The sequence below is a fragment of the Salvelinus fontinalis genome, chromosome 35 (genome assembly GCF_029448725.1).
Source record: "Salvelinus fontinalis isolate EN_2023a chromosome 35, ASM2944872v1, whole genome shotgun sequence".
Taxonomy (NCBI): domain Eukaryota; kingdom Metazoa; phylum Chordata; class Actinopteri; order Salmoniformes; family Salmonidae; genus Salvelinus; species Salvelinus fontinalis.
In genome coordinates this window covers 41,431,877-41,457,087 of record NC_074699.1, presented here as the reverse complement: position 1 = coordinate 41,457,087, position 25,211 = coordinate 41,431,877, and the positions used below count along the sequence as shown (strand labels likewise).

Sequence of the window (25,211 nt, the reverse complement as noted above, 5' to 3'; positions counted from 1 at the left end):
GTATATTGGTTGTTCTAAGTGAAACAAGCTGAACTTAATTACAAGTGCTTTAAAACGTTTTGCTACTGTGTGCCCTCCTGAACATGACCTAGCTCACAACAGTGAAATTCTCTAAACAATCAGGACATACCCTGTGGCATTAATCTTTCCCTTGCCTTGGCTTTTGAGAAGTCTGCCTGGATACACAATAGTTATCACACCATAATGAAACTACAGATTCTATCAGCACATTTGGTTTCAATGTTTTAATAAAGAAAAAGACAAACAAGCGCGTAACATTACGGGATTTTTAGGATGAATTCGAAATAGGTGTTTATTTGTCCTTCTCCTTCTGTTCTTTGTCTTTCTTGTCCTTCTCGGCCTTGGCCTCTTCAGCCTCGTGTCGTTTGATCAGCTCCTCCACCTCTTTCTGTTTCAGCACCTTGATCTTGGTCTTTCCGTCTTCTCGCGTCAGGGTGGCTATTTCCACTGGGGAGGTCAAGATCTCCATGAGTCATACAGTCTATGTTCATATCTCAGGCTGCATTACAGACGTATCGCTTAATATGCATATCTCTAGACACACAACATATTTATTATATACATGATGTACAACAGCTGATGATGTCTAATGTTTTAGACGTCATCATCACTAGCCTACTCTCCATAGAACAGCTGTGAATTAGGATAACACTGTCCCACTCTATACAACATCTCCAGTCTGTGTTTACTCAGTGTGCTCCAAGGCAGGACGGGGTCAGGAGTTGTTTAGAACGGTGATGTCAGGTGTAGATCTTACCTTTCTCCGCCGAGAGCTTGCTGACGTCCATGGTCTTGTTCAGGACTTTGACGGCCAACGCCAGGGCAGAGGACAGCGACATCTCACCCTCTTTGAAATCCTGCTTCAACATGGACACTGCAGCCTGAGGGCGAAGAAGACAACATGATGATTTATACAAATGGGTGGGTCTAATTCTGAATGCTGATTAGTTAAAATCGTTTTCCAGCCAGTGTCTATTCCACAAGTTACAACAGGCTAAAACCTCATTATCACTCGATGAGATAATTGTGTCTATTTTCATTGAGAGGGAGTAGGCCACTTAGGCAGCCATAAGTCTGACATCCAGCAAAGGGGCTGAATTATTGAAATATTATGCCATAAAAGTATCAGCTATATGTTAATTCTCAGGCAACACTGTAGCACCATCTACTGTGACATTACACATCTTTACTTTGTGGCAATGCTGCTGCCAAAACACGTGTGCATTGTGCCAATGTTGATGACAGCAAACAGGCTTACCGCACTATTGTTGCCGATGCAGGTAGCCTTCCAGCCTCCATAGTTCCCACTGGGGTCACTCTGGTACAGCTGGAAGCCGTAGTGTTTGTCCCAGCCCATGTACAGCAGAGACACTCCAAACGGCCTCTTCCCTGAAGACACACAACACATCAAATACAATCAAACCTGTGCTTACTCTAACTGTACTCTAATATGTTCTTTTCCACACAGCCCTTTGGTCCAATATGGTTTCAGCAACAGTGTAACCAGGGTGGTGTTTACTAGAGAACCCAACTGAGGTGTTTGTGTCATTTGTCTTATAGCTAACCTCCAAACTGTGTGTAGGCCTGTTTGATGTCACACAACGCTGTCACCAACTGCTCACAGGGGATTGGCTCCTGGTACTGCAGTAGATATCTGTGTGAATTAAATAACACATACACATTATGTCAGATAAACAGACACGGTGCTAGATTATTAGAGGTGCCTTGTTGGTCTTGCACTAACACTGTACATTGCTTTGTATACAAATTAATGAACAAATGGGTCACAGGTAGAGACTGTGGACTTTACTACCCAACGTACCTCTGTGCTATTAGCCTCAGCTCATTGGTTAGAACGTTAGCATCGGAGGTGATTCCGGCAACACTGCAAGCCATGTCTCTGAAAGGAGAAAGGTTACGACACCAAATCACAGAGCAGCCCATGGGTATAATGTAGCAGCATGTCTGACATCACCCCAGCTTCAGAGTAGGAGTGCTGATCTAGGATCAGTTTAGCCTTTCTGATCATAATAATGCAGACCTGATCCTTAGACTCCTAGTCTTGAGACGCTTTATGAGAATATTCTGATGTGCAGTGCTACATATAAGCCTGGCAAGAGAGACTATGGTCATACTCACTCATTGAGCTTGTAGATCTTCTCTGAAAAGAAAACCTCATCAAGCAGCTTGTGGATGTTCCGCCTCTCTGCAGCCAACAGCACTCCGTCATTGGCTAAAATCCCAAGACATGAGCCGGCGTGGCCAATAGCCTCCATGGCATACTCCACCTGATATAAGCGCCCTGTAAAACAGCAACAATGACTTGTTATGTCTGACATGGTTGCTCAGAGGAGAACACTTGACAATATAGTCTTGAATGTGATGGTAACATTGATTATGAAAAGATAACAGAAAGATAACACAAAAGACAAAAAGATAATTAGCACACACTGTGCTAACAAAAGATAATTAGAAAGATAACACTTGCCTTCAGGTGAGAAAATGGTAGTCCGGGAATCATATCTACGAGACTACAAAAACAAATAAGTGTCAATTTCCCAAGAAAGCACCCAAGTAAAAGTTGCAAGGTAGTCAATTGCATCATATTAAACATGTACAGGTAAGTGCCAAAATAAAGGAAACACTTGAGTAAATGAGAGATACAAGGTATATTGAAAGCAGGTGTTTCAACTCAGATGTGGTTCCAGAGTTAATTAAGCAAATAAAATTAAAAGTACCCAGTTTTTTGGGCTACCATGGCTAGAAGAGATCTCAGTGACTGAAAGAGAAGTCTCAAAGGAGCATAGGGGGTTTAAAGGGTGTGTGTGTCTCAGTCACCAGATCTCAACTCAATTGAACACTAATGGGAGATTCTGGAGAAGTGCCTGAGACCCCCATTAAACAAAACACCAAATGATGGATGTTCTCATAGAAGTATGGTGTCACATCCCTCCAATAGAGTTCCAGACACTTGTAGAATCTATGCCATGGCGCATTGCTGCTGTTCTGGCAGCTCGTGGTGGTCCAGCGCCCTATTAAAGTTGCACTATGAAAAACGCTAATCGTTCGCCTAATTTTAGTTTGACAAAATAATCTAGTATAGTGTAGAGCCCTCAAAATCAACTCTGGACCTCGACGCCAGTTCCACTACTATTTTTTTTCCATTGTTCCTCTCTGGTCAGGAACTGATTTAGACCTGGGACACCAGGTGGGTGCAGCTAATTATCAGGTAGAACAGAAAACCAGCAGGCTCCAGACCACGTAGGGCAAGAGTAGAATATCCCTGGTGTAGAGAATCATTGTATCATCTAAACCACTGTGAAATATATTTTCCATAAACAAAAATTGTATTTTCAGCTGTTTGAAACTGGTACAAAACAAAGTAAAAGATACAAAAACAAAAAAACGAAAAAAAGCATTGAAATAGCGCACATAGAACAGATCTACTGTTTCTTAGACTTGCTTTGAAATAGAATGATACATCTATAACTCAAATTTCTGTGAATTTGGTCGGGTCGCCCAAAAAGTTACATATTGCCACTTTAAGACACTATGTTGGTGTTTCCTTTATTTTTGAAGTTACTTGTACATTACAGAGAGCGACGCTAACGTAGCTAGCTACTTACCATGATTCAGCCTGCCTGTAAAATAAAACCTGCGAAACAAATAATTCCAATAATATTAATGAAGTTCTATAATGCAAAGCTCAAAACAATAAGTACTGCTGTCAAATGCGGGCATGGCAAATCATGACTAATGTTTATTAGACAGGGGCTGGTAAGTTAGCGAACTATATTTGATTAAAGTATAGGTAGCTAGCCCATTAGAAAGTTAACATATAGCTACAGTAGTAGCTCAATTAGCTGGAGTAGCGAAGTAACATTAACGTTAGTTCATTTATACAAGGCAATTGTTAAACAGAAATATGCTTGCTAGCTAGCATGCTAACCCTTAGCTAGCTATCTTCACAATGACTGGAGAGGCTAGCTGACTTTTGGCGCCGTTTTAACAACAACTCACGTTTTAGCAATTTATGAGATTTTTATAATAAACATGTGGCTAAACAGACAGGAATATAAAACAGCTATTTACCTTAGCTAGCCTGATAGTAGTTTGTTGCTGACACACCGCTGTGAAGCAAGCAAGAATAACTAAAAACTTCCGGGTCCCGTATTTGTGGAGTCCTTCAGAATAAAAGTTCCGTCCTGTATACTTTGTAAATTAATAATTACGGCGAAAATGTGCACAATTATCAATATATTTTATACTAGTTATCATACAAAGAAAAATGTAAAGTATTTCTATAAGATATGTAATTTATTTATTTTTTCAAGCCTAAATAGTTAATGTTTTTTTTGTGTGTACTCCTATCATTTATTGCATACAAAATCCGTACAAAATTATCTGTATTCTGTGTCGCAGTAATAGAGTGTCCATTATATTCAGGAGCACTTTTAGTTTCCAAATCCACAGAGTTTACACCCAGAGGAGCGCCACTGCTCATTTTGCGTGCCCTATAGCGTGGCCCATCAACTTAAAACCAATAATTGATTTATATTGTACGTACATATTGCACAATAAACAATTATCTGTAGGTTGTGTTACAGTAGAATGGGGGGGGGGGGGGGGGGGGGCATTCTACTCAGGAACACTTCTAGTTTCCTCTCGGTGTAAACCAGTGGAGGCTATTCAGAGGAGGAAGGGAAGGACCATCCTCCTCAATGAATTTCAACAAAATAAAAATTGTTTAACATTAAATGTATCATTTTTAGAAAGAACTATACTAAATATATTCACGTCACCAAATAATCTATGAAAACACACTGTTTTGCAATGAAGGTCTACAGTAGCCTCAGCAGCACTCTGCAGGGTAGTGCCATGGTGTAGCCAGAGGACAGCTAGCTTCTGTCCTCCTCTGGGTACATTGACTTCAATACAAAACCTTGGAGGCTCATGGTTCTCACCCCCTTCCATAGACTTACACAGTAATTATGACAACTTCTGAACAATGTCCTCCAACCTATCAGATCTCTTGCAGCATGAACTGACATGTTGTCCACCCAATCAAAGGATCAGAGAATGAATCTAGTACTGAAAGCATAAAATACAGCTAGCTAGCACTGCAGTGCATAAAATGTTGTGAGCAGTTATTAGTAACTACTGTTGTTGGTTTGGCGTCAAATAAGCCACTCTTTATGTGTTATTTGCCGAATCTCAGTTTTCCATGTGGGTTTTATGATGTAATTTCAACTTTATACATTTATATCCCGGGAACATTCAATTTCCAACTCACCCACTGCAATTCTCCATATATCTGTTGTGGATTACCCAGAATCCCATACCTTTATCAATGTAAACACACTAATCTACCAGGTGGCATAATACCCATTTTATGCAGGAATGTAAGAATTTAATTACACTGTTACAGAGGCAAGAGTGTGCAAGGCGTTATTGAATGTGGCACTGTCTGTCACCTTGATTACTCTAATTTCTCTCGACCAGTGCGCCTACACTTTAATTTGTAGGCCATGCTCATAAAAAATGCTCATGTGCTCATAAAAAAAAATACGTTTTCCCTCATCTTAAAGTTCAACTGTGTTGATTTGGAAACTAAAAGTGAGTAGAATGGACCTCCTTTTACTGCGACACAACGTACAGATAATTGTGTACGGTGCAATATGTATTGCCAGTATGAAAAAACGATTGGATTCAAACTGATTGGCCACTTTAAGGGCTGATTAGCAGCGACGCTCCTCTCGTGTAATGCCGCGTTCAAAACAACGGGGAACTCTGAAAAATACGAGGTCAAATCAAGTACCATTTATTTTGAACACACTAAAGTCGGAAGTCGGATATTTCACTTTTGTATATTATCTACTTCACTTGCTTTGGAAATGTTAACATATGCCAAAGAGGCCCTTGAATTGATTTCCGAGTTCCGAGTTGTTTTGAACGCGGCACAAACTGTGGATTTGGAAATTAGAAGTGTTCCTAAGTAGAATGGACCCCCTTTTACTGCGACACAAAGCACATGAAATTGTGTATTACTGTGCAGTATATTCAATATGAAAAACTTACTGAATATTATGCAATACAAATGGACTCATTAACAATGGGATTTAAACGTGTTTTCTAAAGTTGATTATTGTAATTATACGAAATATATATATTGTTATTACTATTATTATTAATAGTAGAATAAATCATGTTTTGTTATTTGTATTACGTTTGTTACCATGATAACTATCTAATAATCTTTTTTTTTGAATGCTGTTAACTATAATGTCAATTCTAAACATTTATTTGTGCTATGAAGCCGATTCACTTTATTACATTTTTCATATTGTTAAACAAAATTCTAACTCTGCTAACATTTCCTCATAAAATGTTACGTTTTCATTGCGGGACTTTCATTTTGAAGGAAAATCGCCGAGGTTACGGCCTTATTCTTGCTAGGTTTTGCTTATTCTTGTTGGCTGAACGGAGGTCTGACACACGGGGCATAGAGTTTAGAAAAAGCTATCTCATTGGCAATGAACCGGTCTAAGAAAATGCCTTATAGCGCCATCTATCGTCAAGGTGGTGTCTCTCTGTGGTAGCTCAGTACAGTGGAGGAGAAAAGTTCAATTATAAAAATAAAAAAATCGCTTGCTGAGCAAAACGAAAAAACGCCACCTGCTGGAAACCACAAATGTTTTTCCCAGTTAACCCTCTCGCGTTGACTCTTCCTCTGGTTTAGTTCTCCAACATACCATCGAATCATAACCCGGACAGATCTCTAAATTCGGTATCGCTTTCCTCACCTGCTGATATGACATTGCTATTCCGACTATGTACATAATATTTTGATATACATTTGTCCAACGAGGTAAGTTAAAGTTTGCTTGTTTCAAATAGTTAACGGTTAGCCTGCTCGCTAGCAAGGAAATCAACCAACGCATAGCTGGCTAGCTAGCGATAGCTAGTGACTGGATGCATTATTATTGACCAGCTAGCTAGCCAATTTGTGGTTACATACAGTATGACCTACTGTTTACACATGCACAAGTATTCAACCTGTGCATTGTTAGTTAGCTACTATTTCAGTGTTATTTCCGGATTGCGCGATTGACAATAGGCTCTTTGGTTTAGGGAACATTGTGTCCTGTGACCTGCAACTAGCAGTAGCTTGTAATGTTAGCGCATAACTACTTCAGCTAGAGAGCACATTGAAGTTCCCCATCAATGCGCGATCTGTTTTTACCTTGTCAGGCATTTGATAACATGGTCATGACTGCTACGAAGCAGTACAGTGTGTGTATGACCTTTGATCCTTCCTAACACAAACCCAGTCAGTTTAGACATCGCTCATTTCCCAAGGAGACTTGGGAGATAATGAGTGACACACCACACAACACAGGCCTTGTTTTCTGATGTAGTAGTTTGTGAATCATTGTCATGACACTGGTACAACCTTCAGACCTAATGCCATCTTTAATTCATTCAAAGTTGATGCATTCCAACGTTGTACTACCTCTTGGAGGAAACCGTTGACAGTGTTGTGTGTTCTGTATTTCCCCAGGTAGAGGCTAGTCTGATGAGGGGGCTCTCCAGAAAGGCAGGATGCAACAGAACAGGAACATCCAGATCATTGAATGGGAGGACCTGGACAAGAGGAAGTTCTACTCCTTCGGGGTATTCATGACCATGACCATCCGGGCCACCGTCTACCCGGCCACCCTCATCCGCACCAGGCTGCAAGTGCAGAAGGGCAAGTCGCTCTACAACGGGACCTTCGATGCCTTCTTCAAGATCCTGCGGGCCGAGGGCGTGCGGGGCCTCTACCGCGGCTTCATGGTCAACACCTTCACTCTCATATCGGGCCAGGCTTACATCACCACCTACGAGCTGGTGAGGAAATACGTCTCCAACTATTCCAAGGACAATACCGTCAAGTCTCTGGTGGCTGGTGGCGCAGCATCCCTGGTCGCACAAACCATCACTGTCCCCATAGACGTGATTTCCCAGCAGCTGATGATGCAGGGCCAAGGGAAGCACCTGACTCGCTTCCGGGTCAAGCTCAAAACGGAGGCCGACGGGAAGACCAAAATGGCATTTGGCCAAACCAGGAACATGATTGCTCAGATCTTTGCGGCCGACGGTTTCCGAGGCTTCTACAGGGGATATGTGGCCTCCCTTCTGACATACATCCCAAATAGTGCGGTCTGGTGGCCTTTTTATCACTTTTACGCAGGTAAAAAGGAGTGTTTGTTTACAAGGATATTTATCCAAGGATCGAGTTCCCGGACACAGGTTAAGCCTGGTCCTGGACAAAGCGCTTCATTGAGCTTTGAGTCCTGGATTAGGTTTAATCCGGGAAACCGTCCCTTAATGTTATTATTACTATTTTCTTCAAGAAGGGTCGGAGATTAATAATGTCTTATATCTTTATAGTCAACATACATTGTCTATAAGTAGCATTTCAAAGCACAAATCTTCCACAACGTTTCACAGAACAGCTATCCAAAATGGCACCCAGTGACTGCCCTCATCTACTACTCCAAGCCATGGCCGGACCACTAGCTGCTGCGACTGCATCCACTGTCACCAACCCCATGGATGTGGTCAGAGCTAGAGTGCAGGTAGAGTGCAACTTCAGCCAAATGCACTAGTGGAATGTAATGGGGTAAAGGGTCTGTTTGGATAGCCACATGTGGCCATCATTGGGGCCACTGTTTTCTCTAACAGATGTTAGTGGCACAGAGTCTAATCAGGGATAGGCAACCCTGGTCATGGAGTGCCACAGGCACATGTTTTTTTTTTTATTCAACAAAATCCTGCAGTGCCTGTTGCACTCCACGACCAGAGTTTCCTACCCCGGGTCTAAATCCTGGCATAGCAAATCGAATTTTACACAAAAAAATGAACATGAATAAATACCTTTGTAACAACAGCCTTGTGTGGGTGGCAGGTTGAAGGCAGGACCTCCGTCATCGAGACGTTCAGGCACCTGCTGGCAGAGGAGGGATTCTGGGGGATGACCAAAGGGCTGTCTGCACGCATCATATCCTCCATTCCTACCGCCATCGTTATGGTCGTGGGCTACGAAACCCTCAAGAGAGTGAGCTTGAGACCGGAGCTGGTCGACTCCAGACACTGGTAGAGGACATTAGCACCCAATCCCAAATCGACCCCTAGCCCAAACCCCCTATGCCCAAGTGAGGGGGTTAGGGGATAGGGTTTACCAATATGGAAATAGCTACAAATTTCTCACTTGAATTTTCACCACATTGTATATACAATCATAGGGGGTAAGGGACACAGATTGATTTGGGATTGGAAATTGTTGTTGTGGCCCTGATTCCAATTTGGCCTCTAGAGCTCCCCTGACCTCACCACTGCATAGGTGATAGCAATAGAGCACAATATTGGCCCAGGGACTGAAATGGAACTGGGCCAACAAGCTCTGCCTGCTTCTATTCCTTAATGGCTTCCTTGTCCTTATCATTTTGTTTGCCTTTTAAACTACTGCTGCCTTTTAGTGGGGATTTTTATCTTAAGTTGTAGGTGAATGAAGGGACAGTAGTTTGAGATTTGATGTCATTACAATGTGTAATTTGTGACCGGTGCTGAGCGATTAACCGAAATGTTGGTTATTTTTCGTTTTTTAAACAACTAATTGACCAATGTCTGTTGAATTATTTGAATTCCATTTACTTGTTTTTTTGTCTGAGCGCTATGCACAGTTTTTCTAGCGATAAATCAGATCAAGCCCAAACTGTGCAATGGAGTTGTAGTTTCCAACAGGCTAATATTCTTCATAGTTTAGCGCAGAAAACACGGTAGTCAACTACAATGATCATAATCCATTGCGTGCCTGCTTGTCTGGTCTGAGACAGAAGAACGAGATCAGGAGGGATAGAAAACAGTGGCATAGTGAGGCATCTACCTGAAAATAAATTATCCAAGATTGATAGTTGGTATTCAGCAGTCATAAAAGCATGCCTTGTTTACTTTGAAGGACTACTCAAATAGTGATTTTGTCAGACAGCATGGGCAGCCGCTCTGTAAAGATGAGATGACTTGGAATGAAATAACGTCATCAAATAGGCTGAAAACAAATGAAATATTGAATTAAAGTCGTGAATAAATTATGCTTAATAAGTGATAAGCGGTAATGGGCAGTCACTACTGTCATGGGACTTTTAATTGTTTTACTTTGTGTTACAGTATTCAAACCACATAATGCGCAGTGCATTTAATGTAAAAAAATTAATAATGAAATAAAAAATAAAAAAAATGTAATAACCAAACTGACCTCAAAAAGTAATCGCTCAGCACTAGTTGGTTCCTTCGGTAAAAACACTGAACTGATCCATCACTTCTAATGTATTTCTACTGACTTAGTAATAGGATAGATGCTCTTAAATCTGTTTATAGCTGCCCTCTGTAGCCTTTATCAGGTTTAGTCCTAGGAGGTAGCAACAGCAAATAGCATACACAAGTTCAGCTCAAACACACAGAACAAAACAACCAATTAGGGCACATGTTCCTCTTCTTCTTTGACTTTTCACTTGCAAAGACCCTCCCCTTTAGTCCTCCCAACCTAATCTCGTCCACCCAGCCAGCTCTCTAGCAATTGAGCCTGGGGTCAGACAAGGTTACTCCCAGCACAAAATAAAGAAGTCGGTAGAGTCACATTATTTAACAGAAATCTAGGCTATGGAGGGTAGATGTAAATGATACAATTATTATATTAGAAGTAGTACATATAACTTTGGGGTGTTTAGGGCAGCCATCTTATTGTGAATTAAAAAAAGATGTGATGTGATTCTGTAAATTATACTGTTAAAGCACATTGTTTCCAATTGTCTTCGCCTCAACTCCAATATTCAATAGTTTGACCCTGGTATTTACCATTGCTGCTGAGGCAATATTAGCAATATTCAACTAATGTTGTACTGAACAATCAAGGTTGTTGGCCAATTGTGAAATGCTAACTGTTGTAGTTTAAAATGTTGAGTAAATGACTTTTCTGCTGGTTTCAGGGTTGGTACTTTGGGAGGGATTTATTGTTAGTGTGCTGGACCACCAGTGAAGTGCTCTTTAAAGGAAGCCATGTGAGATGAGGACTCCAGCCAGAGAACAAGACATGTCCCTTTGTCTATTGTGGCAGTAAACCTCTGAGTGCAATCTATGTATTAACTTAATCACTTCCAGCTCAAACGTGTGGTTGCACAATGTACATTTCTTTGAATTTATCAATATATTATTGTCTTAAAAGAAAATGTTCTGAAGTTATTTATTGAAAAAAGATTTGTATTTTCATATTTCTCTGGACAATAGCAAAGCAAAGGTTCAAACTATACCAAAGAAAAATATAAACGCAACAATTTAAAAGATTTTACTGAGCGACATGACTGGAAATACAGGTATGCATCTGTTGGTCACAGAAACCTTCAAATAAATGGGTCTCACAATGGGCCTCAGGATCTCGTCACGGTATTTCTGTGTATTCAAATTGCCATCGATAAAATGCAATTGTGTTCGTTGTCCGTACCTTATGCCTGCCCATACCGTAACCTCACCCCCACCATGGGGCACTCTGTTCATAACGTTGACATCAGCTAACTGCTCACCGACGTGACGCCATACACGTGGTCTGCGGTTGTGAGGCCAATTGGACGTACTGCCAAATTCTCTAAAACGATGTTGAAGGTTTTTTGTAGAGAAATGAACATTAAAGTATCTGGCAACAGCTCTGGTGGGCATTCCTGCTGTCAGCATGCCAAGTACACACTCCCTCAACTTGAGACATCTGTAGCATTGTGTTGTGTGACAAAATGGCACATTTTATAGTGGCCTTTTATTGTCCCCGGCACAAGGTAAACTACACTGAAGTAATGTAATGTAATGATCGTGCTGTTTAATCAGCTTCATGATATGGCACACCTGTCAGGTGGATGGATTATCTTGGCAAAGCAGAAATGCTCACTAACAGGGATGTAAAGAAATGTGTGCACAACATTTTAAAGAAATAAGCTTTTTGGGCATATGAAATGGGACCAACACTTTACATGTTGCGTTTATATTTTTCTTCAGTGTAGTTTACATCTTACTTCTAGGTTCATTTATGTACATTAGTATTTCTGTCTCAAATACTCTGTCGTGTATTGGAAAGGGCACTTGTTATGGGCAACAAGGCCACCCTCTTTAGAGGCTTGTTTTGTAAATCCATGCTCCCCTAGGGTGAGTAGGGACTGTCATTTAACAAGCACATTCAAAATATATAGACTACTGCCTGGAATTTTAATAACAAACTTGACCCGAAAAACAATAATAATTTTAAAAAAGGAATCCAGGCAGCACACAGTCTTGTTGTTTAACAAAGTGTGTTCTGTTGTCTACACAGTGACAACCGAGTGGCTCGTTTAAAACGTCTGCTATGGTCACATCACATGGCTCCAACATAATGGAGATTCACCAGCAACCAAACGGAAGAAAAAGGAGAGAAATGGGGAGAGACTAGACTTGCACTAATGAATAGGACCCAGGTTTCTTTGATGGTTTTGTGTGGCAGTTTTGTTTCACTAACTTGGGTCATTAAAACGTCACGATTGGATGGCAGACTCACCTTGGTTATTCTGCCATGACTAAGGTTAAGCATGACAAATGCCCATTAAGAGAATGATAGAGGGGGTCTTTAAGCTAGTCTTTTAGGAGTCCATAGAAAAAGCCCCAGGGCTTTGAAAGGGTCCGCATTGGGCTAGCAGACATTCTGGGAGAGCACAATGTGATTCGCTGCTCTGAATGGCTAATGTCTCCTAGATGTTCTTGTGACTGGGGGGCCTTAGTATGTCTATTTGGAAGTGACGTTCTGACACACAAGGTCATGTATCTGTGTTGCTAGTTATTAGGTGAGATGGATAGGATCCATTAGAAAGGAGTCAGTTTAATTTAAATCCAATATACAGTCTTAGGGGGGAAAAAGGTGCTATATAGAGCCAAAAAGGGTTCTATTGCTTATTTCATATATTTCGCCCCTAAAGGTGAAACAAGCAGTAGAAGCATTTTTGGTTCTTTAAAAAAAGATATGTTTTTAAGAGTGTATGGTTAACTATTGGCGCAGCGTTCTAAGGCACTGCATCTCAGTGCTAGAGGCGTCACTGCAGACCCTGGTTCGATCCCGGGACTGTATCACAACCGGCCGTGATCGAGAGTCCCATAGGGCGGTGCACAATTGGCCAAGTGTCGTCCGGGTTAGGGGAGGCCGGGGTAGGCCGTCATTCTAAATAAGAATTTGTTCTTAACTGACTTGCCTAGTTAAATAAAAACTATGTCATAGTCCCAAGTGTGCATACAGATTTCAGGGAGGATGAACATCTTGACTAAGCTGTCACCCATTCATTTGTTTGAAATATTTTGTCATTCAAATGTCTATGGATTGTCTCATCACAACCAGCAGAATACTTTCTAAATTAGAAAATGTTTATCAAATCAGTGAATTATCCCTTTAATGTGTATTTCTCCCCTCACAGCATGATACTAATAATTAAATAAGTCCACTCACTAAAAAAGCTAAAACAAAGCTGCACGAACCTCGTGAAAGGGTCATTCATTCAACGCTTAACACAAAAAATCTAACCATTTCTCTGATTTTCTTTCCCCTACTGCTCTCTGTGTGTTCAAAGAAAAACAGCACCCAAAGACAAATCTATTGATTGATGAGACAAACTGTGGTGCACCAGCATGCATAGGGAAATAGATGGGAGCCTTTTTAATGTGACACTTCCTGGAGGGATGACAGAGTGCTCCCGGCTCTGCTCTATACATGAATTATCAACTGCTGTCTGGAAGCCACTTTGTCAAAGAGATTGATGAAGAGCCATCAGAAAGAGAACAAATCAGACTTGATGGGAGGGGGAGTGAAGCTATCAGGGCCTCTCATTCTGTGTTGGGGGGCTGTTGCAGTGAGTTGGTGAGTTGGGGGGGTGCTTGGGTTGAATTGGACTTAATGGGAAATGTATTGAATGCATGTTTAGTCTGATCCTTAGCTGTAGCCAGGGAGAGAGAGGGCTTGTCAATGGGATGAACATTAGATGGACATTCACTCCCATCGTTTATCAAAGAAAGATCGTATCACAACGACAATATTGGTTTATATTGTAAGCCATAATTGCATTCAACACTTTATTATATTGCTGTGATGGTGACATCCATGGTTCTTTTCTATGGAATTCATTCCATTTAAATGTCCTATTTGTCCTATTTATATTGCAGGCTTGAAACGAGACCACCTGAACCCCTGCCCATCTGTCATTTAAAATGGTCTTTAAGAGGAGGACATTTCACTCACTACAGGACTAGAGAGAGAGGAGCATGCTGTGAGGGGTTATTACAGAGAGAGAGAGAGGAGCATGCTGTGAGGGGTTATTACAGAGAGAGAGAAAGGGAGGGAGGGTGAAAGGGAGAGCGTAGGGGAGGGATAGTGGGACAGTGAGCTGAAGAGATACAGAGTATATCAAGAGGCAGAGAGAGACCGGTACACGTCGAGCCTTCCCAAGAAAATGACCAATTTCGCAGGCACTTGGAAAATGAGAAGCAGTGAGAATTTTGATGAACTACTCAAAGCACTTGGTAAGATGTCTATAGTTCTTACCTTCTATCATTAAGAGCTATTTGAAATAATAAATACTTAACAATATGCTATCAAAATCCTAACTGTTCTTCCTCTATTGTGTCCGACTACCAAACGCATCATTATTTTCGTCTGTGTTCTATTATTTGGGGAAATATTTTTCAAAAACAATATTTGGGAGAGGCCACAGGGTGTGTGACGTCTTGATCATCAGTTTTAGGATCATCCCAGCATGTATTAATCCATTTGAGCTGCATTTTATGTTGTCATTTGTTGAAATTCCAAAAGTCAACTGAGTTGGGCATGTATAAAAAAAAAGAATAGAAAATGTACACAAGGTGCACATGTAATACATATTATTATACATATACATATTACAAATCACTTAAGCTTGATCTTGCGTGTTGTTTCCTGCCATAGAATAGTCATCTTTTCAGTGAAAGCAGTGAGGGTGGATCATCCCAAAGCTGCACTGTTGAGCCCAGCTGGTGTGGAATAGATGAGACAATCCACTGTGTATGTTTTCTCAAATACGTCTCCTGTGACTGCACTGAGATCTCACTTAATCTGAGCTCTAGGTATTGGCTTGGACAAAACTTTGGCTTTTGGTGCCATAGTTTTTTTTTTCATCGAGGAACAAAGAGATGAGAGGAGGAAAAAAAAAGGTGAAAAGATTGAACTCCTCTCCTCTGGGGAACTCAAGTACACAGATTGTAGTTTTAAATGAGAGCAATAAGACTAGTACTGAAGGATACAGTATTTGAGAGCGAGAGAGCAGCTCTGAAAACATATGCAGAGGGGAATGAATGGAAACAGCAAGACATTTTTTCATCCAATTGGTTAAATTGCAACTGTGTGACACAGCCAGCTAGCGCCATAATAACTTGTTGGAGGAATCCATCAGTCTGCAGGAGAGCTAAACAAAGCTAATGACTCCAGCATTCCTTGTTTTCATCACCTTGTCATAGCGTCCACCCATATTTGCAACATCTGCTGATAACCATCTCATTTGCAGTTGCTTGCCTTGAACTCTGTATATAACTTGAATACCTACAGTGCACCATTGATATCTTCTCACACTCCTAGAACCTTCTGTCTACCATGACTGTGTCACAAATAGGTAACACTGCCACTATGCATTCCTCTTGTAAATAAGCACAACCTACACCTTTGAAAGTGGAATTCAGGATTGTTTTCCTTCTATCAATGGCGCCAGGAGGAGACAGAAATGTAACTGTACTCATCCTTGAATTAGGTGAGGATAGGAGCAAACATGACATACCAAATGTCAGTACAAGTCAAACGATAGCCTCGTGAAGCCATATTGTCACCATGGGTTCAACCCAGTGGCATGTCAAGGTTGTGTACAGTCAGTTGTCATAACCTGACAAAGTCAAAACTGATCAATGACACATGCAATTGGTTATGCAGCACTTATGACCGTTAAAGTAAGCGTAATGACAGGTGTCATTTGCCCACAGGCGTCAATGCTATGTTGAGGAAGGTGGCTGGTGCCGCGGCGTCCAAACCTCACGTGGAGATCAGGCAGAATGGGGAGCAGTTCTACATCAAGACCTCCACCACCGTGCGCACCACCGAGATCAACTTCCTCATAGGCCAGGAGTTCAATGAGGAGACAGTAGATGGCAGGAAGTGCAAGGTAAAGTCTCCGAGTCTGCCCCATATAATGTAAAGGTAGTCTGCCACCATACAATGTAATGGTAGTCTCTGCCACTATACAATGTAAAGGGAGTCTCTGCCCATATACAATGTAAAGGGAGTCTCTGCCCCATATAATGTAAAGGTAATGTCCCAATCCTATTCAGATAGCATTTGTACGGATAAAGGAAAGGAGACAAGCAGAGGAAGCTACATTGAGACGCAGCCCATGTTCACTCATCCAGATCAGATCCCCTTCAGATAAGTGAGGACAGGAAAGTACATGGATGTATTGACATGGACCCTCTTCATTGCATTACACTCATATCAACAGAGCCTTGCCACATGGGAGACCGAGAGCAAAATGTACTGCAGGCAGACTCTCCTGGATGGCAATGGCCCAAGGACCTTCTGGACCAGAGAGCTGAAGGGAGATGAACTCATACTGGTGAGGAAGTTTGTGACTAAAGAAAGGTAGTAGGCAAGGCTGTCATGTCAGGCCCCCTCAGTTTTATCTATTTGTACACTGAAACTATAAAAGAGTGTTCCTTTCACAAATAATTCATAGTCCAGTGTGTGTGTAGAGTCCAGTGTGTGTGTGGGTAGAGTCCAGTGTGTGTGTGTGTAGAGTCCAGTGTGTGTGTGTGTGTGGGTAGAGTACAGTGTGTGTGTGTGTGGGTAGAGTCCAGTGTGTGTGTGTGTGGGTAGAGTCCAGTGTGTGTGTGTGTGTGGGTAGAGTCCAGTATGTGTGTGTGTGGGTAGAGTCCAGTGTGTGTGTGTGTGGGTAGAGTCCAGTGTGTGGGTAGAGTCCAGTGTGTGTGTGTGTGTGTGTGTGTAGAGTCCAGTGTGTGTGGGTAGAGTCCAGTGTGTGTGTGTGTGTGTGTGTGTGTGGGTAGAGTCCAGTGTGTGTGTGGGTAGAGTCCAGTGTGTGTGTGTGTGTGTGTGTGGGTAGAGTCTAGTGTGTGTGTGTGTGTGGGGGTAGAGTCCAGTGTGTGTGTGTGTGTGGGTAGAGTCCAGTGTGTGTGTGTGGGGGGGGGGTAGAGTCCAGTGTGTGTGTGTGTGTGGGTAGAGTCCAGTGTGTGTGTTTGGGTAGAGTCCAGTGTGTGTGTGTGTGTGTGTGGGTAGAGTCCAGTGTGTGTGTGTGTGTGGGTAGAGTCCAGTGTGTGTGTTTGGGTAGAGTCCAGTGTGTGTGTGTGTGTGTGGGTAGAGTCCAGTGTGTGTGTGGGGGGGGGTAGAGTCCAGTGTGTGTGTGTGTGTGTGTGGGTAGAGTCCAGTGTGTGTGTGTGTGTGTGGGTAGAGTCCAGTGTGTGTGTGTGTGTGTGTGTGGGTAGAGTCCAGTGTGTGTGTGTGTGTGTGGGTAGAGTCCAGTGTGTGTGTGTGTGTGGGTAGAGTCCAGTGTGTGTGTGTGTGTGTGGGTAGAGTCCAGTGTGTGTGTGTGTGTGTGTGTGTGGGTAGAGTCCAGTGTGTGTGTGGGTAGAGTCCAGTGTGTGTGTGTGTGTGTGTGGGTAGAGTCCAGTGTGTGTGTGTGTGTGTGGGTAGAGTCCAGTGTGTGTGTGTGTGTGGGTAGAGTCCAGTGTGTGTGTGTGTGTGGGTAGAGTCCAGTGTGTGTGTGTGTGTGTGTGTGTGGGTAGAGTTCAGTGTGTGTGTGGGTAGAGTCCAGTGTGTGTGTGTGTGTGTGTGTGTGTGTGGGTAGAGTCCAGTGTGTGTGTGTGTGTGGGTAGAGTCCAGTGTGTGTGTGTGTGTGGGTAGAGTCCAGTGTGTGTGTGTGTGTGTGTGTGTGTGGGTAGAGTCCAGTGTGTGTGTGTGTGTGGGTAGAGTCCAGTGTGTGTGTGTGTGGGGTTAGAGTCCAGTGTGTGTGGGTAGAGTCCAGTGTGTGTGTGTGTGGGTAGAGTCCAGTGTGTGTGTGTGTGTGTGTGTGGGTAGAGTCCAGTGTGTATGTGTGGGTAGAGTCCAGTGTGTGTGTGTGTATGGGTAGAGTCCAGTGTGTGGGTAGAGTCCAGCGTGTGTGTGTGTGTGTGGGTAGAGTCCAGTGTGTGTGTGTGTGGGTATGTGTGTGGGTAGAGTCCAGTGTGTGTGTGTGTGTGTGTAGAGTCCAGTGTGTGGGGGTAGAGTCCAGTGTGTGTGTGTGTGTGTGTGGGTAGAGTCCAGTGTGTGTGTGTGTGTGTGTGTGTGTGTGGGTAGAGTCCAGTGTGTGTGTGTGTGGGGGTAGAGTCCAGTGTGTGTGTGTGTGGGGGTAGAGTCCAGTGTGTGTGTGTGTGTGGGTAGAGTCCAGTGTGTGTGTGTGTGTGTGTGTGGGTAGAGTCCAGTGTGTGTGTGTGTGTGTGTGGGTAGAGTCCAGTGTGTGTGTGTGTGTGGGTAGAGTCCAGTGTGTGTGTGTGTAGAGTCCAGAGTGTGTGTGTGTGTGTAGAGTCCAGGGTGTGTGGGTAGAGTCCAGAGTGTGTGTGGGTAGAGTCCAGTGTGTGTGTGTGTGTGTGTGTGTGTAGAGTCCAGAGTGTGTGTGTGTGTGTGTAGAGTCCAGTGTGTGTGTAGAGTCCAGTGTGTGTAGAGCCCAGTTTGTGTAGAGTCCAGGGTGTGTAGAGTCCAGGGTGTGTAGAGTCCAGGGTGTGTGTGTGTGTGTAGAGTCCAGTGTGTGTGTGTAGAGTCCAGTGTGTGTGTGTGTAGAGTCCAGTGTGTGTGTGTAGAGTCCAGTGTGTGTGTGTGTAGAGTCCAGGGTGTGTGTGTGTAGATTCCAGGGTGTGTGTGTGTAGAGTCCAGGGTGTGTGTGTGTGTAGAGTCCAGGGTGTGTGTGTAGAGTCCAGGGTGTGTCGAGTCCAGTGTGTGTAGAGTCCAGGGTGTGTAGAGTCCAGGGTGTGTGTGTAGAGTCCAGGGTGTGTAGAGTCCAGGGTGTGTGTGTTGAGTCCAGGGTGTGTGTGTGTAGAGTCCAGGGTGTGTGTGTGTAGAGTCCAGTGTGTGTAGAGTCCAGGGTGTGTAGAGTCCAGTGTGTGTAGAGTCCAGTGTGTGTAGAGTCCAGGGTGTGTAGAGTCCAGTGTGTGTAGAGTCCAGGGTGTGTAGAGTCCAGGGTGTGTGTGTAGAGTCCAGTGTGTGTAGAGTCCAGGGTGTGTGTATAGAGTCAGTGCAAGAGAGTTGGTGCAAAGATAAAGGGTCAATGCAGGTAGTCTGGGTAGCCATTTGATTAGCTATTTAGCAGTCTAATGGCTTGGGGGTAGAAGTGCGTCCTGTTGGTTCCAGACTTGGTGTACTGGTACCCCACACTGTTAGTGTTAACACTTCATTCTGAACCCAAGAGAGAGTAGGCCTGCACTTCATACTATTCCCCAAGAGATTATACTGTAGGTTCAAACAGACGCTTGACATCAAAGCTAAGACAAGCTTTTCCCCCAGAACACTCCGTATGATGGACGCTGCTCTGCACAGCCTAACTCAGAAACCACTGTTACGAACACCTCTGAAAGGGTTCCTGAGGGATTTCAAAGCTTGCTCTTTGATGTATTGGTACAGGCTGATATTATACTGCACTAAAAGATATGTTTGCTGTTAAGCTCCTCACATACCAGGTCCTTACATCCATCAAAAACACTTCTTGACTTCTTCACGGAACTGGCTTTCATATTAAAAAGAAAATGTGCTTTCTGTAAACTTCTGGCCTGTTTTAAATTTATAGACCAGATTGACAACAGTAAATGGGGCCAATAACCTTAGATTCCAGTTTATAAGTGATGAGGATAACCTCGTTATTGACTCTTACAAAGCCCAGAGGGAAATCAAGAGGAAAACCTCTGTGTAAGGGACTCCTTTCTGGATAGCATGCTTGGACTTTGCAACACACATGAAATGTGTGTGTTTCAACTCAAGGGTGTGTAGTTCTGTGCATATTGAGCCATATGAAAGGTCTGTGAGGCCGTTGTTGGACAACGGTCTGATTGTTTAGAGATGGGATCATGAGGTTGGTTCAGAGTTTTGTCCAATATTAGAGGGAGAGGTCAGTGTAACGTGTTGTTTTTTTGATGTCAAACATATTTCCCGCTAGGCACACATAATCTTGTGTTTTACTGTGGAGGAAAATACTTTTTCACTAAATGCACAACTTGGTAGGGTCTCAAAAGGTGGGAACCATGACTTTTTCTTATTGAATTACTGCAATATGGAGAAAGTCACCAATGCACTGCATCTGCTCATCCACATGCAGCAAAACCCATTGGATGACAAACAAGGTGCCACGATACACTTCTTCCCAGGTCCCACACATCGAAAAACAAACCTCTTGAAAGGTTGATCCCCCACATAACTCCAGAATTTTGTTTTCACAGGCAATGGATCTGAATCTGAACAATTTGTTTATTAATTCCAGGGAGCTAATGGGCAGCGCCTCATCCTCCACTAAAACAAGCCTGCTCTCCTTCCGGTGACAAAGGAATCTGGACCTGGCCAGGAAAACGTAAATGCAGGTGGCTCATGTCAAAGCATCTATGAGCTGATGAGGAAATTAATGATGAGGAAGGGAAGGGGGGATGGAGGGGGGTTGGGGGAAGGAAAGTAATGAAGACAGTATGTTCTGGCTTTACTGTATCCAGTGATGTAAGACGGATGGAGTCCAGGATGTGTTCATTAGCATGGAGAAATCTCAGGGGACTAGTTTCGTTTAATAGGACGGGCAGCAGGGGATGTGCCTGTAGTTACTCTGATACTGCATGTGTTCATGACTGACACACTGTTCACGTTATCTACCATGCTGTTGTCCTGTAGTTACTGACTGACACACTGTTCATGTTATCTACCATGCTGTTGTCCTGTAGTTACTGACTGTCACACTGTTCATGTTATCTACCATGCTGTTGTCCTGTAGTTACTGACTGACACACTGTTCATGTTATCTACCATGCTGTTGTCCTGTAGTTACTGACTGACACACTGTTCACGTTATCTACCATGCTGTTGTCCTGTAGTTACTGACTGACACACTGTTCACGTTATCTACCATGCTGTTGTCCTGTAGTTACTGACTGACACACTGTTCATGTTATCTACCATGCTGTTGTCCTGTAGTTACTGACTGTCACACTGTTCACGTTATCTACCATGCTGTTGTCCTGTAGTTACTGACTGACACACTGTTCACGTTATCTACCATGCTGTTGTCCTGTAGTTACTGACTGACACACTGTTCACGTTATCTACCATGCTGTTGTCCTGTAGTTACTGACTGACACACTGTTCACGTTATCTACCATGCTGTTGTCCTGTAGTTACTGACTGTCACACTGTTCACGTTATCTACCATGCTGTTGTCCTGTAGTTACTGACACACTGTTCACGTTATCTACCATGCTGTTGTCCTGTAGTTACTGACACACTGTTCACGTTATCTACCATGCTGTTGTCCTGTAGTTACTGACACACTGTTCACGTTATCTACCATGCTGTTGTCCTGTAGTTACTGACGGACACACTGTTCACGTTATCTACCATGCTGTTGTCCTGTAGTTACTGACTGACACACTGTTCATGTTATCTACCATGATGTTGTCCTGTAATTACTGACTGACACACTGTTCACGTTATCTACCATGCTGTTGTCCTGTAGTTCCTGACTGACACACTGTTCACGTTATCTACCATGCTGTTGTCCTGTAGTTACTGACTGTCACACTGTTCATGTTATCTACCATGCTGTTGTCCTGTAGTTACTGACTGTCACACTGTTCACGTTATCTACCATGCTGTTGTCCTGTAGTTACTGACTGTCACACTGTTCACGTTATCTACCATGCTGTTGTCCTGTAGTTACTGACACACTGTTCACGTTATCTACCATGCTGTTGTCCTGTAGTTACTGACACACTGTTCACGTTATCTACCATGCTGTTGTCCTGTAGTTACTGACACACTGTTCACGTTATCTACCATGCTGTTGTCCTGTAGTTACTGACACACTGTTCACGTTATCTACCATGCTGTTGTCCTGTAGTTACTGACTGTCACACTGTTCACGTTATCTACCATGCTGTTGTCCTGTAGTTCCTGACTGACACACTGTTCACGTTATCTACCATGCTGTTGTCCTGTAGTTACTGACTGTCACACTGTTCATGTTATCTACCATGCTGTTGTCCTGTAGTTACTGACTGTCACACTGTTCACGTTATCTACCATGCTGTTGTCCTGTAGTTCCTGACTGACACACTGTTCATGTTATCTACCATGCTGTTGTCCTGTAGTTACTGACTGTGACACTGTTCATGTTATCTACCATGCTGTTGTCCTGTAGTTACTGACTGACACACTGTTCATGTTATCTACCATGCTGTTGTCCTGTAGTTACTGACTGACACACTGTTCATGTTATCTACCATGCTGTTGTCCTGTAGTTACTGACTGACACACTGTTCATGTTATCTACCATGCTGTTGTCCTGTAGTTACTGACTGACACACTGTTCATGTTATCTACCATGCTGTTGTCCTGTAGTTACTGATACTGCATGTGTTCCTGACTGTCACACTGTTCATGTTATCTACCATGCTGTTGTCCTGTAGTTCCTGACTGACACACTGTTCACGTTATCTACCATGCTGTTGTCCTGTAGTTACTGACTGTCACACTGTTCACGTTATCTACCATGCTGTTGTCCTGTAGTTACTGACTGACACACTGTTCATGTTATCTACCATGCTGTTGTCCTGTAGTTACTGATACTGCATGTGTTCCTGACTGTCACACTGTTCATGTTATCTACCATGCTGTTGTCCTGTAGTTACTGACACACTGTTCACGTTATCTACCATGCTGTTGTCCTGTAGTTAGTTACTGACACACTGTTCACGTTATCTACCATGCTGTTGTCCTGTAGTTCCTGACTGACACACTGTTCATGTTATCTACCATGCTGTTGTCCTGTAGTTACTGACACACTGTTCATGTTATCTACCATGCTGTTGTCCTGTAGTTACTGACTGACACACTGTTCATGTTATCTACCATGCTGTTGTCCTGTAGTTAGTGACTGACACACTGTTCACGTTATCTACCATGCTGTTGTCCTGTAGTTACTGACTGACACACTGTTCATGTTATCTACCATGCTGTTGTCCTGTAGTTAGTGACTGACACACTGTTCACGTTATCTACCATGCTGTTGTCCTGTAGTTCCTGACTGACACACTGTTCATGTTATCTACCATGCTGTTGTCCTGTAGTTACTGACTGACACACTGTTCATGTTATCTACCATGCTGTTGTCCTGTAGTTACTGACTGACACACTGTTCATGTTATCTACCATGCTGTTGTCCTGTAGTTAGTGACTGACACACTGTTCACGTTATCTACCATGCTGTTGTCCTGTAGTTAGTGACACACTGTTCACGTTATCTACCATGCTGTTGTCCTGTAGTTCCTGACTGACACACTGTTCACGTTATCTACCATGCTGTTGTCCTGTAGTTACTGACTGTCACACTGTTCATGTTATCTACCATGCTGTTGTCCTGTAGTTACTGACTGACACACTGTTCATGTTATCTACCATGCTGTTGTCCTGTAGTTACTGATACTGCATGTGTTCCTGACTGTCACACTGTTCATGTTATCTACCATGCTGTTGTCCTGTAGTTACTGACACACTGTTCACGTTATCTACCATGCTGTTGTCCTGTAGTTCCTGACTGTCACACTGTTCACGTTATCTACCACGCTGTTGTCCTGTAGTTAGTGACTGACACACTGTTCACGTTATCTACCATGCTGTTGTCCTGTAGTTCCTGACTGTCACACTGTTCACGTTATCTACCATGCTCTTGTCCATGCAGGCCTTTACCGCCAGAGGTGTGTGTAGGGTTAAAAGCTACTGGCTGTCTGCCCGCAATAATGTGCCTCATTGATCATGTTGTGTTAGAAAACACCAATGGACCATGACGCATCTCACGTTAATGTCTCCCTGGACACTCGCTGCACACGGCAGATGGCTTCATCTTAGCGCCATTCTTTAAACCCGAATGATACTTACTTTCCTCCCTCCCTGGGTGCTGGGGTAATGATGATCTGTGGTGCTGACAAGTTCAGTTGCAGTCTTGCAGCACCTCTGAAAGTACCATAAATCTTTGAGGGCTCGATGCACATCTCGATCATTTCCCCTTTTCCCTCATTCATTCACTGATACTGTAGCAGCTGCCATGTTCCAAATGGACTGTTTTTGGACAGGAAATCTCAACCAGTCGTGTGCTAAAGCAGTCTTCCATTCTGTCACAATGAGAGTTTGAACAAGAAATATGTTTTTTCTTTTTAAATCTCACTTGACACCAGTTGTCATATTTGAGATGAACACAAAATGGTCCTGTGTTCTTATCTGAAGGTTCAAAATCTGATCTACAACAGCAGGACGCACTTCTGTTGATGAGATAACTGGAATCTTTTGTCCCTTTCCCTTCTCTTTCAGACCTTTGGGGCAGACGACGTGGTTTGCACACGGATTTACGTACGAGAAAATAAATAACGTAGCTTCAGGACCGACCAGGACCATCATAATGGGCTCCATCCCCCTTCGTACAGCTGCAGTAACTCTCCAATACATCCATCTTCAGAGAAATATTTCATAGCATCATATATCAGATTAAACAGACATTTACCATGCTTCATGTAACTAGACCAATCATGCAATTGTATTTAGACATTGTTTCTCATTCCAACTGCCACTTTAATAAAACAATGTTTCGTCCTTACAGTGTTTTGTCAGTATTGGCAATAAGAGACAATATACATACAATTTCAATATATTGTATTATTTGTCTGGTGTCAAGGAAATGTCTAAAGAAACAGATCTGCTTGTATCAAGACAAACGTCAGGTAGGAAAATGATTCTATTGCTTTAACATGCAGAAATGTCACGGCAACAACAAGGAACCAAAAAGGAGCATCAGAGA

General features: G+C 42.9%; 3 protein-coding genes across 5 annotated transcripts; 2 read left to right on the top strand and 1 right to left on the bottom strand.

Annotated features, from left to right (window-relative positions):
* Positions 1–230: 230 nt before the first annotated feature.
* On the bottom strand, positions 231–4,203 carry LOC129834894 (proteasome subunit alpha type-4-like). Its single transcript, XM_055900261.1, has 9 exons — positions 4,114–4,203; positions 3,648–3,676; positions 2,510–2,552; positions 2,161–2,323; positions 1,844–1,921; positions 1,587–1,675; positions 1,280–1,410; positions 779–902; positions 231–468 (listed from the first exon to the last, which is right to left on the bottom strand). Exons 2-9 carry the CDS (start codon positions 3,648–3,650, stop codon positions 314–316), a joined length of 786 nt encoding a protein of 261 aa, XP_055756236.1. The 5' UTR covers positions 3,651–3,676; positions 4,114–4,203; the 3' UTR covers positions 231–313.
* Positions 4,204–6,704: 2,501 nt separating this feature from the next.
* Positions 6,705–11,500, top strand: LOC129834892 (solute carrier family 25 member 44-like). The gene is made up of 4 exons (XM_055900259.1): positions 6,705–6,889; positions 7,583–8,254; positions 8,515–8,642; positions 8,972–11,500. Exons 2-4 carry the CDS (start codon positions 7,624–7,626, stop codon positions 9,161–9,163), a joined length of 951 nt encoding a protein of 316 aa, XP_055756234.1. The 5' UTR covers positions 6,705–6,889; positions 7,583–7,623; the 3' UTR covers positions 9,164–11,500.
* Positions 11,501–14,323: 2,823 nt separating this feature from the next.
* LOC129834893 (cellular retinoic acid-binding protein 1) lies at positions 14,324–25,010 on the top strand. 3 transcript variants are annotated; one of them, XR_008756330.1, is made up of 5 exons: positions 14,324–14,637; positions 16,120–16,298; positions 16,632–16,745; positions 20,646–20,732; positions 24,728–25,010. XR_008756330.1 is itself a non-coding variant. In XM_055900260.1 (4 exons), the coding sequence occupies exons 1-4, from the start codon at positions 14,568–14,570 to the stop codon at positions 24,782–24,784; spliced, it is 420 nt and encodes a 139-aa protein (XP_055756235.1). In that variant the 5' UTR covers positions 14,451–14,567; the 3' UTR covers positions 24,785–25,010. The 3 variants fall into 3 exon arrangements, 1 of the variants encoding a protein (XP_055756235.1); XR_008756329.1 differs by having other exon boundaries at positions 14,325–14,637; positions 20,646–20,742; XM_055900260.1 differs by lacking the exon at positions 20,646–20,732 and having other exon boundaries at positions 14,451–14,637.
* Positions 25,011–25,211: the final 201 nt, after the last annotated feature.